A 19,967-nucleotide genomic window follows, 5' to 3' on the forward strand; every position below is an offset into this window, starting at 1 on the left:
AAGCTTATGTTTGAGTCAGGGCTCAACTTGCAATGGAAAAAAAAATAACCTGGTCGTTAACTCCTAGCTGCCCTCTCATTAAACAAACCAGCAGCAGTATACTTTGCAATGGTGGTCATGGTAGTGGACTGCTCTGATTTTTCTAATGTATATGCTGAATTTACACATGGTATGCTCTTCTAGCAGCCTGACAGATTTATCTATTGCTCTAGAATTCAAGCTGTGCTTTTTCCTTCTACATAGTCCTCAGGGATGTACAGATAACACTTTTTGAAACCCTTCTAGTTTTCTTAATGCCCAAGGGACAGAAGGAAATCCACTATTTAGCACTAGTACTACAACCAACAGGGGCTAAAAGGAGAAAAGTAACACTCATGTCACAGCTCTACAATAAAAAATGTGGGGTTTCTTTATTTGAACACTACAAGCTGCTATACTGTGTTCAGTGCTAGTACACAGTAGATTAACTGTACAGATATAATTTGGAACTGATTACCCAGCAGATCCCAGTACTGCATGGAGGCCAGACACTGCATGCATTTCTACAATGATGTTCATCAATTGTAGCATCCATTTGCTATCCTACCTAGCAGGGTAGCAAAAAAAATTTTGCTTTGAAATTTCAAATTCAAATTTTATTTGCAAAAAAATAAATTCCAGGTCCAGTTGTATCTATGTCCATCTATATTTAATAACAACCACAAATGCAATCAAAATAATACAAAACAAATATACTAATTTAATGTCAGTGTGAAAATTTCCATCAGTTTTTCTGAAACAATTCATCTTATTTTACAATGATGCAAAGTCAGAACTTCTCTGGAAAAGCTGTCATTTCTTCTTTGATCCTGTTTTCTATGAGTAAGGTGAAATTGCTGTCTGTGTTTTGAAGATTGTAGCTGACAAATATCTGTTTTTTGGTCTTGCTGGCTAAAATACAAAACAGAGTAGTCAGCCATATTTTTTTCTTATATAAAAGTGATGATAGTATTCAAGAAAGCCTCTTAAAAAGCCATATCGTGCAGATTTCTAAGATGATGTTCTCCACTCCTGCTGTGCTGGCTGCAGTTATTAAGGAACAGCAGTACAATTACCTGACCATTGGCGTGTTGGGCATAATTTTGCACAGCACTGATGTAAGCAGTATAAAACTGGTGACTTTCAACTAGCTTTTGGCCTCATGCAAAAAGCCATTAGTCACTGGAAAGCCTTGCAGTGCTTTTAGTGGATTTTTTGGACACTTCTTAAATATACAATTTTAAGTGAAATTACAGACTGTACTGGAGTCAGCACTGAAATAAAGTTTATGAGTTGGTAAGTCTATGCTGTGTAAAACATTGAGGGAAAGTGCACAAAAAATTGACTGAGCCCAAGTTAACCAAGTTCTGTTTTATTATGAACCCCTTAAAAGGCCCCAAATAGTATGTCTAAGCCTGCTGTCAATAATTTTGTTTCCTTTAGCCTTTGTTCATACAGTGTCCATGATCACTCCATGAGACTGAACAGCCTCAGCTGAGTGTCATGCAGCCAAACACGAAGTTCCAGGCTACCATAATGACAAGTACTTGGAGAGAAGTGCCACAAAATTAAGAGCTGCTTTCCATGAAAGAGCTAATTAACAACGAAAAAAAAAAAAAAAAAGCAAAACTGTCCACTGGGGCAGGAAGACTTAGTTATCAAAATAGAAGAGAACACCAAGAAGTGTTTTATAAAAAAAATGGACTCCTACTTAGATTTTACCACAGTAATATAGCAAATTTTTGACTCTGTTCTTATATTACTAAAGCTAAACTTTGTGAAAGTTTAAGCACCATACAGGAAAAACAGGCACTAAATTTAAATTAGTTGTGTAAAATAGAAGACAAAAACCAGTATTTGGGTCATGAGATACTCTTTTCAGGGAATGAGCTGGGAGCTGATGATCCTAGAGACAAATCAGACTGTTCTGCCTGAATATTCAAAAACATAATCTGAATTTTTTAAACTTGAAAATAGAAACACAAGGACTCCTAATATCTTGATCCTTTCTAAATAGGAAAGTTAACTACAGAAAAGATAGATATATATGTGTGTGTATAAAATGTAGTTAAACAATTCCTTTGAGGCATTTTCATTATGCAAATCAATTTATTATTATTTTTCTATTCTAACAGGTTACCAGCTTCCTGTCTCAGAAAGTAGAGCTGCTTCTGAAATGCAAGGACTAGTTTGCCTTTTAAGACTTGGCACTACAAAATGCTGATATAATGCAGTGTGTTGCTCTGATTGCAAAAATTACCACCTGGCACTAGATTTCTGTGGTATAAAGCAGCATGTTCTGTAAGTGCTAGTGCTTCATCATCATGACCTAAATGAATGCAATGCTAATTCTGAACTAATTAATGCCATTATCCTACCTAACAAAACTATATAGTACACTGCAGTGTCAAAACTCAACTTCTTAATTATGTTTGCCTAAGGTCCAATAGCGTCTCTGGGATGCTGTTCCAGATCCTGGGAACACTGTGAATCCCTTAGGGTCACCTCTGCCAAGGACCTCTGCTCCTACCACTGGCTCTGAGGGGCAGCAGGACCTTTTCTGTCCCTGCTTCGTGTGGATTAGGTTGGACACATGTACTCTCGTGGGAAGGATAGAAGAGGAAAGATCTTATGGCTCCATGGAAGCCCATCTGCAACCTCAGAGTAAAGCCAAAAACTGTAAAGGACAAGGCTTACCTAAAAAGCCCTCCAGTAGGTCTGCTTCCCATGCACCCTGGTTAATAACCCCTGTTGCACCAGCTCTTCAAAGGGAAGGAAAAAATTCCTCAGCAGCCATTGTCTGGGACACACACTGAGTGCCAGGAGAAACTGTAGCAGCACAGACCCACTCCTGCAACCCCATGTACAGGGCAAAGGCCCAAATCTAAGCTTGAAGAGAAGCTCAGTGGGAGCAGAACAGACAGGACAAGTGTTGGCCATAAGTTTGTAGACTGTGCTGGAAAAGAAGTGGTGGAAGGAAACTATGCCTGGATGATAAATACTCAGAGAGTTGATCTTCACCAAGAGCCTGCCAGTCCCTACAGAGGGAAGTTGAAGATATGGCACTAATCAGTAGTCACTTCAGCCCAAAGCACTGTGATTTCAGGGTATGCAGGTAAGGGAGGCACCAATGGACAAGTCGTCCTTAAGAATTGGCCACCACTAACCTACAGGAAACAATCTTTTAGGATTTGGGTTTCTTGACTAGTGAGACACATCTGGTGCCAAAGCAATTGGGCAGGATGGTGAGAAACAGTCCCTGCACCTCATAGAAGCAGATATAGATAAAAATATGTAGAAAGAGAAATAGGAATGAGGCGTGTGTGTCTTTAGCAATAGAAAATTTTAAAACAAAAATCAGAAATAAGGAAGGAGATAGAGCCAATACACCAAATGCAGCTGTTGTGACTAGGACCCCTACCAGGCTATAAAGAAAACAAAAAGGAGAATGTGTACACTGATGCATAGCTGCACTGAAACTCCTGCTCCAGGGAAGGAAACCTGACATTGCAGGAACACGCAGCAGATGATGGAATGCAACTGGCAAGTATAAGAAATGAAAATAGTTATGTGCAAATGGCATTGAATGCTGCTTCACTGAGAGCCTGTGAAGAAGACCAGAATGGAAACTACATAGAAAAAATGGTGACAAGCATTGGGGGGGTGGGGTAGGGTTAGGAGGAGAGAGGGATACTGCCTACCTGAAGATTACCACATGGCAGGATGGTTAAAAACTACCTTGGAAGTACAGCTACAAGTCAGACTTGACCGTGAATATCATCTCTGTTATTACAGAATTTGTGGAAGAAACAAGGGTTTAATCTCCCAGATAAAAACAACACCAGTGACAGCAAAGCTTACTATTTTTAGCCGAGGTGAAAAACAAATTTTCTTACCAAGCACTTCGTGAAACAAAGATACAGCAGGGATGCTTGTTGATCCACTGGTTTCAGGAGAATAAATAATAGTTTTGGACTAAATGCCCATGAGTTCACTTAAATTGCTGGACTGACAAAAGCCAGCCAAAATACTGAGATGTAGGATTTCAGAAAGATGTATTTCTTTTTTCAGAAGCCAGTGACACTCAGGTAAAAAGGAAACATATGATTATTCAAAGCAAGAAGTGTATTATTGACTTTCCCCTTCGAACCAAGGGTGAAAAAGGTCTACAGGCCTTCCTCAATACAGCATACCTTAAGCAGGATCACACAAGCAAGAACAGTATCTGTAAGGAAATCTGCAACCCAGCAGATAAATGGCATAGAGAGGAACATTGATCAGAAGCCTAGCTGGGCCACAGCTGGTACAGGAAGTTTAAGATGAAATAACAAAAGACACTTAAGGCACACAAACAAAAAGAAAATAGGAAGGTGCCTTACACTCCAAGGATAAATAGTAACCTATAGCCCAGTACCAAGCAAAAGTATCAGTTCTCAGTAACAAAGTATGGGAAATTAGCAATCGAAATAATAAAAGCACCTTAAGGAAAAAAAGGGAAAAAAAGGTTAAAAAAATAAGGGGAAAAAGGCAGCAAAACTGAAACTACTCACTGGGCAAAAAATCAGGTTACTCAGCCTCTGTCCTAGAGCACTGAAAGAACTAATGTAAGAAATGGCAAGTTATTACGAACTTTAGTGAAGAGAGCAACCACACGTCCAAAAAAAAGACAGGAGAGAGTGGGAATCACAGAGACAACTTAGAACTGTCAGCTGGGCTCCAATGCTACACAGAAATTTAGAGCAAGATCAGAAGAAATTCACAGAATCACAGAATAAGCCGGGTTAGAAAAGACCTCCAAGATCAAGTCCAACCCTTGATCCACTACTGCCATGGTTACTATACCATGGCACTAAGTGCCACATCCAGTCTCATCTTAAAAAACTCCAGGGACAGAGAATCCACCACTCCCTGTGCAGCCCATTCCAATCCCTGATTACCCTCTCTGTAAAGAATTTCTTCCTAATATCCAACCTAAACCTCCCCTGGCAGAGCTTAAGACCATGCCCTCTTGTCTTACTGAGAGCTGCCTGGGAGAAGAGACCAACCCCCACATGGCTACAACCTCCTTTCAGGTAGTTGTAGAGAGTGATGATGTTTCCCCTGAGTCTCCTCTTTTCCAGGCTAAACAACCCCAGCTCTCTCAGCCTCTCCTCATAGGCCTTGTGTTCAAGTCCCTTCACCAGCCTTGTTGCTCTTCTCTGGACCTGCTCCAGCACCTGCTGGAGCATTAGTGACAAAGAGATCAAATGGAAAGTAGAATAAACTATTACACTTTATCCAAAGTAAATCCTCTCTGACTACATTTTTACTAACTGACTTCTTAAGGATAAGGCACTAATTACATAGAAAGAAATAATGTTATACCATACCCCATAAAATTATTACTTGAAGTAGAAATGATTGAACCCAGTGCGTAGAGAAAATGGTGCCAGCAGGGTAGACTAAAACAGTATTTATTAAAGGAGAAGGTATTGGAAAGAAGAAAAGACACTAGTACGGTTTTTCAAAGATCTTGTGAGCAATCTTTTTTTATATGTGCATTAGTGGCCATAGAGGAGAAGAAGGTGGAGACTCATGGAAGTGCCTGATGATACAAACTCTGGACACACTACCTGAAATGGAGATCAGCACACAGATCATTAATAATTCTGTGGCCTTTCCAACTGAAACATTAGAAGTAAGGTAAGGTTGTGCAGCTCAGCATGTTGCTTTTAAAACCTGGTAACAAGTACATCAGCCGTTCACCAGCTGGAGCTGCATCAGCTACTGGTAGGCGATGAGTAACCACCAGGATGCAGCTGTCAGAGCTGTGAAGGTGCTAGGATGCATAAGGCCACGTATTTTTATATTTTTTAGTACAGTAACAGGAGTTTGAAAGTTATCACTAAGACTCAGGCATTGGAAACATGATGGAAAAGGAGACATCCTGAGCAGTGCTCATTAGGATCAGATTAAGCATGGGCACCTGTGAGATGACCCTGGACCTCCCAGGCCAGAACTTCTCAGCATGTGGGGGCTAAAGGTGCAAGATCGGATAGGGTTTGGCTTCATCTTCAGGGAAAGTGCATGTGCCTTGTATGATGGCCACCTCACCCACAGCACACCAGTGTCACGGGTTTATCATCATCATCAAATTATTTGGGTTGGAAGGGGACCATGAAGATCATCTAGTTCCAAGCCCTCTGCCATGGGCAGGGACATCTTTCACTAGACCAGGTTGCTCAGAGCCCTATCCAACCTGGCCTAGAACACTTGCACAGATAGGCCATCCACAACTTCCCTGTTCCAGTGCCTCACCACTCTCACAGTAAAGAATTCTTCCTAATACCTAGTCTAAACCTACTCTCTTTTAATTTGAACCCATTCCTCCATGTCCTGTCACTATATGCTCTTGTACATAGTCTTGCCCCATCTTTCCTGTAAGTTCCCTTCAGGCACTGGAAGGCTGCAGTTAGGTCACCCTGAAGTCTTCTCTTTTCCAGGGTGAATAATCCCAATTCTCCAAGCCTTAAACAGAGTTTATAGTGAAGAGGTCACTGGAAACCCTGCCCCTGCCTCGCACCCAAAGCCAGGGTAAGGATATTAAATAATTCGCTTTTGACAGTGCACAGTGTGCCCAAGGCCGCTGACTCAGGTGCCGCAGACTCGTACAGGGATGATAAAAAAGTGAATCTGTGGACTGGATGGAAACTGCCGCAACCTGCGGCGGTGGAGGCTCTGCGACAGGGGCAGCACCCACCGCATCCCTCTGCGCCCACCCAGCCCTGGCTGGTGGCCCAGGGCCACCAGATTCGGCCCCGCCCGGGCCCGACCCACGTGTTCCCAGCGGGAGGCGGCCCCTCCGCCCGCCCCCGCACCTACCCAAGCGCTGCGCCAGGCAGGAGGAGGCAGTGTCGGAAGGGTCCCCGAGGAGCGAGGCGGCCACCGGGATGCTGTCCTGCAAGCGGAGCAGAGCAGAGGGCACGACTTAGTCCCGGCAGCGCGGGTCGGGAGCGCCGGGGCCACCCCCCACGGCCGCAGGGCTCCGGGGGGGAGCAGCCGGGACCCTGGCGGCGACACTCACACGGGGGCTGCACATGGCCACGGCCAGGCTGGCGAGGGCGGGCGCGGCGCCCACCCAGAGGAAGAGCGAGTCCCGCAGCCGCATGGCGTGGAAGTGCACCCGCTGCTCTCCCAGCTGCCCGCTGAAGTCGTGCAGGGCGATGCCGCCCCCCGCCGCCGCTCCGCTGCCGCTCCCCGCCTCCATAGGCCCTTCTCCCGGCGCGGCCAGGCCTGAGCACGCAAGGCCCGAGCGAGCGCCCTGGCTCGGCTCGGCCCGGCCCGCCCCGGGGAGGCGGCGCTCCGCTCTGCTCCTCTCCGCTCCGCTGTGCCCGCCCCGCCCGGAGGGGCCGCCCCCGGCACCGCGCAGCCGCCCACCCCGGCCGGCACCCGGCGGGATGCCGCTTCCCACTCCCACAGGGAACAGCCGCACGCGCGCACGGATCGGTGCCCGCACTCCGCTCCCTGCACGGCCCCTCCCCGGGCCGCCCTTCCGTCCGTGCACAAGCCCCGCTACACGCACACGCACCGCCGGGTACAGCCCTCCGGGAACGCGCCTCCACCGCGCCCACCACCCCTTGAAGTGTGCCCTCCCCCCGGTCGGTGCACACCCCTCCGGGTACCACCACACCCCCCACCGAAAGACACAACCTCTTTCCGTTGCACACCCCCGGTGCATACACACACACAGACACACACAGACACCCACAGACACACACACACACACCCCTCCGTACGCTGCTTACCCGGAGCTCACACCTCCCCGAGCGGTGCCCCCTGTCCGCCCGGGATCGGGATGCAGGCGGAGGCAGCCGCAGGGATGGGGAAACCCCACTAGATGGCAGGTGAACCCCTGTATGAGGAGGCGTGCCTGGTGGCAACCGGGGCTCCAGCGGCTCCGGATAGTCCCCCGAGTGGAGCCCCGGGGTTTCAGACTAAAGGAAAGGGGATGGCGTGGTGCTGTGTAGCCTCCGGGAAGGGGAGGAGGAAGGTCACGGCGACCTTGGCTTCATTCAGCTCTGGAGATTTTCAGGGTTGTGGGAGATTACAAAACAAACCAGTCGGGTTTGCGGAGCTCCAGAGAGTATGGAACCATGAATAATGGAAAGCCTTGCTCTGGGTGTGAATTTTGTGTTTACCATGCTTTCAGCTGGACTACGGCTAAGTCGGTCATTACTGGAAAGGATTTTCTCTAAACTGTACCGTCTGTTGCTGATAAGAATGTTGTTGACTCCCTGATGGTCGTGGGCCCTCTACAATGGGAAACGTGTATCTTAATGCCACGGGCACAGATCATCTCTGCATAAAGAACATGAAGTTAATGATATAGATTGGCTTTTTAATCATAATTTCCTCTGCCTCCAATGTCTTACATGCTTCTAGAATTCAAAATTTCCATTTTCAAGTGCTAAGACTTCATTTTCCCGTTGAAGAAATGGGGGGAGGGAAAGGAACTGCTCATCACTTTTCTTCCTTGAGCCGCTCCAGTTCTTCTGGCATCTGCCAAAAGACAAAATCCTCGTCCCTGCTAATATCTGCCCATGCTGCCGCATCGACACTAAATCCCAGGAGGCAGCTAAGCCCAGCTCAGCTGCCATACCCCAACATCCCATGGCACAGGATCAGCTTGGAGAGAGGGGGGGTTGCAGGCCACCTCCCCTGCCCTACATTTGTCACTTGCTGCTCACAAAATGCGTTATGGGATGTATGGTGTCAGACTCCTGCAATGTCTGTCCCCAGCCTCACTGCTGAGGCAGTATCAGGCTTGTGCTGTTACCTACCTCTCCCCCGTGCTCCTACCCCACTGCCAGTCCCAACTCTTTGCCTTGGCCTGGGTTGGCCTTTCACAAGGTGAGGTAGTGCAAGAGTTGAGGCTTGTGTTGGGGCTCAAAAATCAGTCTCTCCCTGTCCTACTACTCTGTTGCAAACTGACACTTCACCTGTGCCAACTGTGAAATCAGGCAGGCAAATATGTGACAAAAGCCACCTTGGAAGGGATTGAGTGCTGGCTGCATACACCAAACACTTCTCTATCTCTGCTTGTTGCAGCTGCAGGTTCACTCTGCACTTAGTGGGTGGGTAGGGCTGCCAGCTAAAACAGCAAAAACTATCACAGGCCAGGAACATTGCAGGAATAAAAATCTAGGCACTGGATAAAATGTCTGCTGGGAGCCACCCAGGTGGTGGTGAGATTCCTGTGATTAGACACTTGCAGGTGGTGGAGGAGATTTGCCCCAGGCTCACTTGATCAGGGGAGAGAAGAGGAAATATTAGGGCATAGTTCACCTGAGCTGCTTTAGGTCTGTCTTTTGAGTGAGAAGCAACATCTCTTGACTGTTTTCCATCAACTCTAAGGGGGGTGAAATGTAAGGTGTAACACAGCTTTGCAGGCAGATTTATTTATGTAGGGAAATCTTTCTTTAAGTGTTCGGGGTCAGTTTCTCTGCTATTCAGGGACAGAGATGGCTTCTGCAGTGAAGTCCTAGTGGAGGATCTGTTCTAGCAAAGTTTCAGCCCAGTGTGTCTCTTCCGGCCAAGCAGAATTTTTGGCCTCCTAGTGTGCTAAACCTATGTTTAAGTTGTCTGCTAGACTGAAGTAAGAGCAGTCTGTTTTCTTCCCTTGTCTTTCCACATCAAGTACAAATTTCTTATTTTTCTTCCAAAGCTGTCTACAGTCTTGCTTTTCCCTATGGGGAGCTGCCCCTATTTCGTCACACTGTGGTCTGTTCCTCTTCTCATCGGGAGTCTTCTCCAAAGTGATTATAACTTCCTTCTGTATTGTAAGCCCTGCAGACCTCTAAAAGTAAGTCACAGGGCTCCTCTGCACATAAGCAGTTCTATGTATTTTCTGTGAAATGCAGCTGCTCTCCGTAAATCATGCTAAATTCTTGTTTAAGCTCAAAAGAGGAAAAACATCTAGCAAATAAAATGCTGTTTAAGCATTTTTATTTGCAATGCAGGTGTGAAGAGTGAGTGGAGCTGTGCAGAACCAGATCATCAAGTGTGAAATTAATTTCTCGATTACAGCACTGCAAGGTCGTTAGAGGCCCTGCAAAATGAGAGGGGAAAGCACACTCTAACTGTGTATGGGAGCCCTTGCATTTCCTTCAACATGCTCATCTTTTTTTCTGTGGCCCTGAAAGCAGCACCCGTAAGTCTGCCTTGTTTGTCAGGTCTGAGGCTAGAATGAGCCTCAACTGCTGTGAGACGCTGGAGAGCAAACTAATGATCTTAGCAAAAGTACTGCATGTGTATATGGATGTGTATATATATTGCTGCTCAGGTGAGATCCAAGCCCACGGGAGTCACTAGATCCTAAACTGTGATTTTTACTGACCATGGTCTCCCCTCCAGTACAGTTTTAAGTCAGGAGTAAATCTTTCTGGTAACCATGGAGTTATGAGATGTAAAGCGCATAGTTATGAACTGGGATATCATTGGGAGAAGCAAATTTTTCTGATTCCAAAACACATTCTGTGCTTTGGCTCCTGCATGAATAAAATGTGAATTTGACATGTGAAAAGGCAGCTGACCATTAGTGTGTGTCAGTGAACCTCCTATTAATGCCTCAGGATGTGCTAGTTTTCTTGATTTGTTGTCCTTTATTCAGAGGAGTAAATGACTACTCAATAAAGCCAAAAAAAGCCTACCAACTCCTCCGGTAAGGCTTCATGGTACGGGGCTGCTGCAGCAGTAGCTGTGCTGCAGTCCCAGACTTTCAGAGGCCTACTTCATTTGAGACTTGGAGTCTCACTGTGTGTAGACTTCCATCAGTGGTTGAAGGGGTCCTCTTCTCTCCCTGTGCCAGTGGAATATCTGAGGAGCTGGAAAAAATACTTCGGTTTTCTGTCATCACTGGATTGTTTTTCTCAGCTAGATCAGTGCCCTGATGTAGCTTGCTGTGCCACTGCTCAAATACTTGTGCTGGCATCATGGAGGGCAGAATCAGGCAAGCAAGAAAGGGAGAAGTGTCTCTGCTTACACTTTACGATCACCATGGTTGTGATACTGTGGCCATCTAAACCAATTTAAGATGGGGCTGACCCAGTCCTTCTTTCTAGTGGTCATCTAATATGATGATTAGTCATCATATTAGTCATCATTGAGCAGTCCAAACTGCTCAAAACCTTTTCCTGGGATCCTGGCACGGGGTATTGGTTTAGATGTGATAGGCAATTGCTCCTGAAATATCTAACCACGGCTACAGGGATAATCTGAGGACTCAAAACACTTTGTCAAAGTGTTGATCAGTCTGACATACAGTCCTATAAAAGAGATAGAAAGATAATCCAGGCTGGACCTTTTGAAAGAGTTTCAGAAAATGGAGGAATTACACTCGTGAACTTGTATGAAAATCACAGTTTAAGAGATCGGCAAGAGGACTGCACCAAATTCATGCTACAAATCTCACAATCCAGAGTAATATCAAGGCCAGATCCCCCTCAAAAAAATAACCAAATAAAAAAAACCCACGCAAACAAACAAACAGAAAAACCTTCATATCTGGAAACCACCAGTAAGCAAATACAAAACGTAGATGTATTAACAATTCCACATCTGCTGTGGCTACTCTGACAGTATTAGTAGAACTGCTACAATAGGTCCTTTGTGCACCTCTTGGTTCTTAGGTAGGCATGGCTCCAAGGAAATTCAGTTCCTGATTTCCAAAAGACTTGAAGTACCAGCTTCCAGCTTCCACCTTTTTTTTTTTTTTTTTTTGTGGAGTTTGTAGCCTCCGCTGTTAGGATTTCCCTGCAGGTGGGATGAGGCCTGGAATGCACCTGGTGCAGTGATTCTCTGCCTCTTGAGATCACTTTGCACAGTGTGTTTGACTAGAAATCAAGAAATCATAGCTGTTAGGTTTCGTACCTAACTGACATGGTGACCTTGTGCAAATCCCTTCTACTCTGCTTTATTTCACTCCCCTGCAGACTGGAAGAGCACAATAACCATTGCCTATCTCCCTGCAGCTGAATAAAGCTCTGTGTAATACACAGCTCATAAGGACCTTTGTGAGTCCAGCTTAAATTCCTGCTATTATCAAATCAGGCAGTTTCCTTTTATTGTCATGTGAGTCATTGGAGGAACTTGTCTTTGATCTGCTGGAGCATTTGAGACGTGTGGGTTCGTAGCTCTGGACAGGAGGCACTAACACAGAGTGACTCATCGTTCCCCTCGGGGACAAGAAGAGGTTTACACAGCCGACTGGAAATCATATTTTATATGCAGATAGACCACTTCATGGTGGAGAATCCCAAAGCAGCTCGCCAACACTGACTCTGGTGCACAAATGCCAGCAGCTGTAGTGAGATCTACAGGTGCGATGGGTTATTACATACCTCTGATCTGACAGGGAAGGGCACAGATGTGAAAGCCTAAAAGAACTGACCTTTTGAAAGGCTGAGAAGGGAAGAAAAAAACATGAGATAGTGTTGAAAAGCTTTTTCCTTTACATTGCTCAATCCAGTTCCTAAATCTTATGTGACATACAACACAGCTGCAATTTTTCTGTTCTTGTGTCACCTGACAGGATGCAAGGCCAGGGTACAGAACATGTGTAGAGTATGTTGTGCTCTTGAACCAGAGGGAATGTCAGTGTGCTGTAGACTCAAGGGCTGACTTGTCTGCTCAGGCTGCAGAGAGTCATGTTCTTAGCTGTGGAAATTACTGATTCAACAGGCAGCACTGGCAGCCACATAAACAAAGTTTTGACCAACATTTAGATGTTTTGGGACTAGAATAAAATTCCTTTTTTTGAAAGATAGTTTGCTGTTATCATGGTTATAGGACTTGCTAAACTTCTGGTCTCTTCCCCACCCTTCTGGGTACTTTCCCTCTGCTGATGCCAGAATTTCCATGAAGCTTCTTTTGCTCCCTAGACTAGGCCACGGACTTAATAGTCTCTGTCACAGGACTCAGCCTGAAGGTCCAACTGGACTTGGCTGCATACAGCTTCTTCCATTCTCAAGCATGCCAGTAAGGGCCTGCCTCTTCGTCTGGTTCTCCAAACAGCCACTCTCTTTCATTACTTTTTAAAGTAATGCCATGAACTTTTAATTTTTCCTTTTGCAAGCAAAACTAGCTGTACAAAATCAGCTTTGATTATTTTGCATCCTCCTCCCTGGGAAGGATGGAAGCTAACAGGCCTAGCATTGTCCCTTAGCAGCCCTCCAGTGTTTGCTCAGAAGAACCTCAGCTCAATCCAGTTTTTTCTCTTGGCTTTTCCTTCCTGCTCTGTTGAACACAGTGGTTTAGCAGTAAGAGTGAATATCTCAAAAGTAGTTTAATACCTGTACATTACTAAAGAACAGCCCAATGTTACCTGATCCATAAGGATATGGCTGGTTCAGCCAGGCTCTCCACATTCCTAGTACAGAACTTGAAAAGCATGATTTAGATCAGGGATGTATTTTATTTCCTAGCACAAGTATGTCAAACAGCCACTGCTACCACCTAGTCGGTGTATTTGATGTTGTTGATGATAACACAGAATATAATTTTCGCAAACATCACTTCAGTGATCTGTTTCCAATCTCCTAAGTAAAAAACTTTTAAAATAATACTTCATGCTAGATGGGGGTGTTACCTATTTGCATGACAACAGAACAGACAGAATAGTTTCTCTGTCAGAACATACCACCCTAGGAAAATGTTATCAGAGCCCTTCTAATGTATTTTCAAAGTCCAATAGGATCCTAAGAGGCTGAAACTGTGTCTTCAAAAAATATTTGTCTCACCCTTGAACAGCAACTGAAAAATATCTTTCCCTGCTCCCTCTCAGAAACCATGAGAAATTATCTGCCTTTTCTGCTTGGTGTTTGAAAAGCTGGTGCCAGGTGCTGCTACTGCTGTTGTTAAAGCATTCTGGGATGGATGGTGGCCTTTCTTAGGATTGAAAGGTTAGTGTGTGCATGAAGTCCCATAAAGAGACGTTGTTATATGTTTCTCATGAGGCAAACACAAATCAGGTGAAAAGTATCCCTAAATCCTGTGGAGAACCAGAAATGGGAAAATGGTAAAAGAGAAGAGTACAATGGAGTTCATGGCATTTGGGAATGATACCTTTTTTAATACATTCAGGATCTGAGCCAGCCTCTACAGAAATCAATTGAAAAAATATCTGCTAGTTCCTGAGAGCAGAAGATAGACCTTGTAATAATGAACTTCACTGAACAATTGTGCAAAATGCTGCAGTGTGGACTCCTGACATACTGCTGGATGGCTTGCTTGCCTACCTGCATCTCCACCTGTGCAATGATGAGGCCTAACCTATAAAACCCGTGCAACTCTGCAGGCACAGATTGACTCCCTCCCCCACACTCCCCTACAAGCACCTACCAAGCACTTACACTGCTCTCCTCGAGTGACATTGTGGCTCTGTGTTACCACACCCCAGTTTTCCACCTTTTTCCCATCACTGCAACCCCAGCTGCAGGGAGTCCTTAAAACACAAGGGGAAGGAAGGGCTGGAAACAGTGTTTTCATCTCTGCTGCCGGTTCTGTCTTGGTAAGGATGCTTCCAGCTTTAATAAAACAGATGATCAAAGCCTTTGTGTAAATCCTGCCATCAGGAGAACGGTTGTACTGTTGAACTGACAGCACAGCAGAGCGCTGTGCGGTTCTCCCAAATCCTGCTTTTTTCGACTGCAAGCTCTTGATACTCAGATCATCTCCCTCCAACCCAACGCAGGAGGGCAACTGCTGCCGGGGAGACAGAAATCTCTCGAACAGTCATTTTCTTTGCCAGTAACACAGAGATTTAATATGCATATGAGTGATCTGGGGCCATTTTTTTTTTCAGTCTTCAAAATTGTATTTCTTTTCTTTCCAGTCTTCTGAATATGCGTATCTGAGGCGCTGAGAGCAGCCAAAGCAGCTGCCTGATAAGATCTTTACAATTCATTTGCACAACCGTGCCTTTAGCAAAAGGAAAAAGAAAGTGTTAACGAGTTGACAAGCACACTCTTCCTTGCAGCAAGCAGCGCTGCCAGCCGCAATGTAACTGCAGGGAGGAGAGAGCAGGGTGGTGGCAGAAGACCTTGAAAAAAATGCTTTGTTCAAGCCGGTTACAAAGCCTCTTGCTTCCCTAGCCTACCAAATCTGAGTTGGACGAGGGAGGCAATGGATTCATTCATTAGAAACTCGACTTGGTACAGACGCAGGGCAGCGTGTTGCTGTCGGGGTTTCAAGGATGAGTCGTTGGGGTGGAAAGAAAAATTGTTTAACCAAGAAGAATCGAAAGAAAAAAAAGGAGTATTTGCTAGGCATGTGGCTCCTGTGTTGCTGCGGTTCCAGGTTTGGACCTGACGGTTGCAAATGAGAGTCTGACAGCAGTTCTACCTTCTGACATTGTCATTTGCAACGAGATCCTCAAACTATGCAAATTCGCTCCATTTCACTTCAACTCGAACACACACACACACACACACAGTCCTGCTTAGGAAAGAAAGGACCTAAACCAGATTTCAAGAATAACTCAGACAAGGAACTGAATATTTTCTTTCATGCCTTGCTCTTTTGCATTTACTGAATTTGTTCCACATGAATGTAGAAACAGCTGCATCAGCACCAACACTGAGGCTGGAACCTTATTAATATTTATGCCTGGTGAGCAGAGTACATAGAATCAAAACGCCTTCCCATCACTGATTCAGGGACCCAAGCGTCCATACAACATCTTGCCGTGTTTGGTGGCCAGGCAAGCAGATTTATTAGAGAGCAGATCAATTCCTCATCAGCACTCTCACCCAATAGCAGGAAAACTGCCCTTTGCCTCCTAACCTACTCTTTGCTTCTCGTCATTTAATAATTTCCTAATTAGGGAAACCATTTTTCATCTCTCTTTTGCACTTCTGCAGTTTATGTTCTCATCTATTAAATACGCTTGAAGACATTATAGATGTTTGAATTATTATTATCTGCCTATGTGAGGGCATACTCATAAGCCTTAGTGTGAGTGAGATAAAACAAGAAATTACATTGTCACAGGTCCAGCATGTGCCCGGGGAGACCAAGTATACAACTCGTGGCACTATGCACATAAAAGGTGTTGTGTGGTGCCAGGGTGTCCTTCAGAGCCTCCTTTGGGACTTCTTACTGCTGTAATTTTGCTGACAAGGTGCTGCAGTGAGAGTCCTTAGTCTGAGGCTGGGGGGTTTCCTTTCTGAGAGTGCTGAGTGGAGTTCTGGCTGACAGCCTTGCTCCATCTTTTGTTTCATGAAAGCAACCCTTATGTTGTCTAGTAAAGAGGAACTGGTGAGCAGGCAGGTGCACTCAGCAAAAATGAGACAGTCACATATTTTCAGCTATTTCCTAGAAAAAATGGCTTGTAGCAGCAGTAAAAGAGAAAAAAAATAATTGTGTCATGTGGTTGCAGCCAATTGTGGGGAGGATGTGTAGCAATCCCAGACGGCTGCACCAGCAGACCCTGGCTTTACCCCTGCTGAGGCCAGGGATCCCCCAGGATGGGCAGCACTGACAGGGTCTACGGGGCAGCAGCCCTGGGGCCCACTGGCAAATATGAGAGCACTGTATGGGTGATCTTGCTGTCCTGGGGTGCTGCTCAGGAGGGCATGGGGGCTGCAGATACAGCACCACAGCTCAGGCCTCACACACTACGGCTTTTTGGGTGACCCACCCAGCAGACAGGATGGTGTGGGGCCACCACTGATGGTGTGGCCATTCCTCACTGTCCAGTCCTGGGTCACCCTACACGTGTGTCATTGGGCACACACTGTTGTCAATCCTGGGTACAGTGGTCTGAAGGTAGCTTGGCTTTGGTGAGCTCTGGGGTTTAGGTGTTGCACTGATGGGTAGAGACAGACCAGGAAGGTGCAGACAGAGGGAGGAGGGCTGGCCTTTGCTTCTTCCATGAATGTATACTCAGTGTTGATGCATTTCAGTTTTCTACCACCTCCCTGTTTTCTTCCTTTAGGATCTCAGGGCTTTCCATGCTGGTGTTGATTCTCCCCTGTCCTTGAGCTACTGATGATCATGTTCCTATAATCCTCTCTCTACCTGTATTTGTATCTTTTCTTATTAGGTTGGGTGCTGTGCTGCTGGTTTTCCCATTGCTTAGCAGTTTTCTCGGGAGCCTGGGTCTAGGCTGTGCAGCTGGGCTGTGTTATAGCCAGGATTTTTTGTTGGGGGCAAGGTTAATGAGGATCACAGCACACAGCCATGGCTACTACAGTCTTGTCCTTTCCCACCAGCTGCCACAGGTGGCTCCAGCCACTGGCATGGCCTGAAAGCAACCCATATGCAAAACCACAAATACATATGGCAATGGAGATACCCCAAAAAAATTTTGTTAGCAAAATGTTCCCACTTCATCTGCACCACCCTGACTTCCTCTAAATGTACCCAGGCTCCTCCCAGTGCATGCCTTTTTGATCATCTGCTGAGCTACAGTGATGCACGCTGAGAAGTGAAATATTGGTTTGCCATAAGTGACCTAATGAGCCACCCTAGATGTCCAGCCTGGCATGTGGTATAAGCCCTCAATTTATGAGAATCCAAAATTCTTTCTCATTTTTATATACTGCAGCATCCTGCTCCTCAAGATACAGAAAGCCTAGATGGTGCTCCTGAGGGTTTGGGCATAACTTCAGGGTTTGTAAGATATTTCCATCCTTCTGAGAGGAGCCACAGACAAGGAATGGGATCCCCGTGAAATGGGATGCTAAGCTATGGGATGGGTGCATGTTTTCTCAAAGGAAGAACAAGTTTCTTTTTAGGAAAAACCTTTCAATGACCCACAAAAGTCAGTGCTGCAGTACATCCCACAAATGCACGTGTTTTCTATTATAAAGTAAAATGAGTAAGTCCTTCCCTTGGGCTTTTGTTAGCTGGCTTTTGCAACCTTCTGCATCTAGCAAGGAAGTCAGGAGTTTCATCAGTGACCACTTCAATAGCTCAAGACAGAGGCTCTGTCACGCCCAGCCTTGCAGATGGGAGGATGGGAACCACCAAAGGGAGTGGGGAGAGGACACATTAGATAAAACTAGGCTGATCCTCTGAGCTTCTTTAAACAAATTCTTGTGTGCGGTCATGTTATTCGTCCTCTCTTAGGTCCATCGAGAATGGCTGTGAACAACCATGCGAACTGGCGTTTCACCCGCCCTGCCGCCATTCCCACAGTCTCCTACCCGCAGTGCTTTTACACTCTGGGAAATCAGCCTGGCGAGTGAAAACGTTGCAGGCTTTTTTTGTTCCTTTCTTTTTTTGTGCAGCTCGTTTCTGCCGGGGAGGCCGGTTGCCGGGGAGATGGGGATGGAGGAGCCCAGCCAGGGCCGGCCCCGGGGTTGGGGTAGGGGCTGCACTGACAGACACATCAGTGTGAGGCAGATACAGAGAGGGGGTAGAGAGGCACGGGCAGCTACAGCTGAACACTTCATTTCCCTGCAAGTAATTTACAACAACATATACCGAACCTTTGGGAAACCCTCAATCCCAAACACTTACCTTCGAATTAAGCTGGATCTTGCCTGAAGTCTCCTGAAGTGATTTGAATGGCTGCTGTTCACCTCTAAGGAGCCTGGTCTAGGGGCTGCAGAAAACCTAGACCTGGATTTCCTCCCTCATCCCTCTGAAAAGCAGATGTTATTTTAGAAATAAATATTCTGTCTGGTTTGGGGTTTTTTTTCCCTTACACTCTCAAAAAGTTCTATACAGAAGATATACTTGAATCCCCCCTCACTTCAAATATATGGGTTAGTTTATTTTAAGATAAAGCAGTTAGGGTGGGTTTCTTTTCTCCACTGTGAATAATCTGTTTTCCTTGAATTGGATTTTAAAATGGCTTCCTCTGAAATTTCAAGCTGTTACGAATGAGCTTAACGTAGGTATGGAGGATGTGTAAAATCAGCTTCTCCCCTTCACGCTGAAATGTCAATAATTCTCTTAGTTAAAAACTAATATACGGTGTGCAACACACAATAGTTGAAAATAATAGTAGCAAGCAGTTACAGTACTTGTATTTTGCACCAGCTGTAACTGAGTTTTGCTGTGACAGTGTTTTCAGGAACACACCCACTGCAGCCATGGGAAAGACTGGCATTACTTTGAATCATTACCTGAAGCGGTCAGTGATCCCCTGGAGTTGCTAATCTACAAGCTATTTTTGAACAAGTAATTATAGATGTGGACGTTGATTATGCAGTTAGCATGCCACAACAAAATGTTCGCCTGGAATTACAGCTACACATTGTTTGCAAAGCGTAGTCAACCAAATAATTAAATTGCTCCTGGCTTAGGCCGGTTAAAACAGATTTCACAAGAAGTGCAAGTGATCAGATTTATCTTTCTCAAAATCACCATTGAAGAGATAAACTTGAGAGCGTATTTTTCTAGCATGCTTTTTGAGATGGGATGCCTTCTCACTGTAAAGCGAACAAAAGAAAGGTGTGGATGCTTTGGCATATCAATTAGAGGACGTCAGGCTGTGCTGCAGATTGCCTTGGAAAAATGTAAGACCCGATCTGGAGTGATCCATAGGCGGGGTTATCGATCTGCATAAATCAGGTTAGAAAGATTAGGGACATCCGCACGTGGATAGAACAAAGAAGAGAGTATACTGAAGAGATATGGGTCGGAAATGGTGATGTACTTTTATCTGCACCTCTAGAATAGCTGAAGTGTAGAATAAATGAAGTAACCTTCATCTAGCGGGTCATTAAACGGGGTTTAGTGGAGTCCCATCGGGCGCTGGCTGCGGGGAGCCCTCCTGGGCTAGCCTGGACTAGCCGAGGCAGCGTCTCGGGGGGGCCGCACCCTCCGCCGCTGCACACGCAAACCCAGACCGCGGTGTGAAAAAGGCGATGCCGAGGAGGAACCGACACACCGAGCTGACCGCCCCGAAGGGCACCGGAGACGGCGGGAACCGTGCCGCTCTGTCGTGCTCTTCCTCCCCC

General features: G+C 45.7%; 2 protein-coding genes across 2 annotated transcripts in view; one reads left to right on the forward strand and one right to left on the reverse strand.

Annotated features, from left to right (window-relative positions):
- SLC22A23 (solute carrier family 22 member 23) overlaps positions 1 to 2,196 on the forward strand; it is a 111,753-nt gene extending 109,557 nt beyond the window's left edge. The window contains exon 11 of the mRNA XM_051799072.1: positions 2,154 to 2,196. Coding sequence (XP_051655032.1) covers positions 2,154 to 2,181 — 28 coding nt within the window. The 3' untranslated portion in view covers positions 2,182 to 2,196. The remainder of the gene's footprint in view (positions 1 to 2,153) is intronic.
- Positions 387 to 7,364, reverse strand: PSMG4 (proteasome assembly chaperone 4). Its single transcript, XM_051799116.1, has 3 exons — positions 7,082 to 7,364; positions 6,880 to 6,955; positions 387 to 930 (listed from the first exon to the last, which is right to left on the reverse strand). Exons 1-3 carry the CDS (start codon positions 7,262 to 7,264, stop codon positions 809 to 811), a joined length of 381 nt encoding a protein of 126 aa, XP_051655076.1. The 5' UTR covers positions 7,265 to 7,364; the 3' UTR covers positions 387 to 808.
- Between the last annotated feature and the right edge of the window lie 12,603 nt (positions 7,365 to 19,967).

Source organism: Manacus candei, unplaced genomic scaffold, assembly GCF_025592945.1.
Source record: "Manacus candei isolate 608988 ecotype Guabito, Panama unplaced genomic scaffold, ASM2559294v1 h1tg000049l, whole genome shotgun sequence".
In the NCBI taxonomy this organism is placed as follows: domain Eukaryota; kingdom Metazoa; phylum Chordata; class Aves; order Passeriformes; family Pipridae; genus Manacus; species Manacus candei.

Coding starts and splice junctions, on each gene's coding strand:
- PSMG4 (XM_051799116.1), bottom strand. CDS start 7,264: ATGGAGGCGGGGAGCGGCAGCGGAGCGGCGGCGGGGGGCGGCATCGCC. Junction 6,956..7,081: donor TGGCCATGTGCAGCCCCCGT/GTGAGTGTCGCC, acceptor CTCCGCTTGCAG/GACAGCATCCCGGTGGCCGC. Junction 931..6,879: donor CTGCCTGGCGCAGCGCTTGG/GTAGGTGCGGGG, acceptor TTTGTATTTTAG/CCAGCAAGACCAAAAAACAG.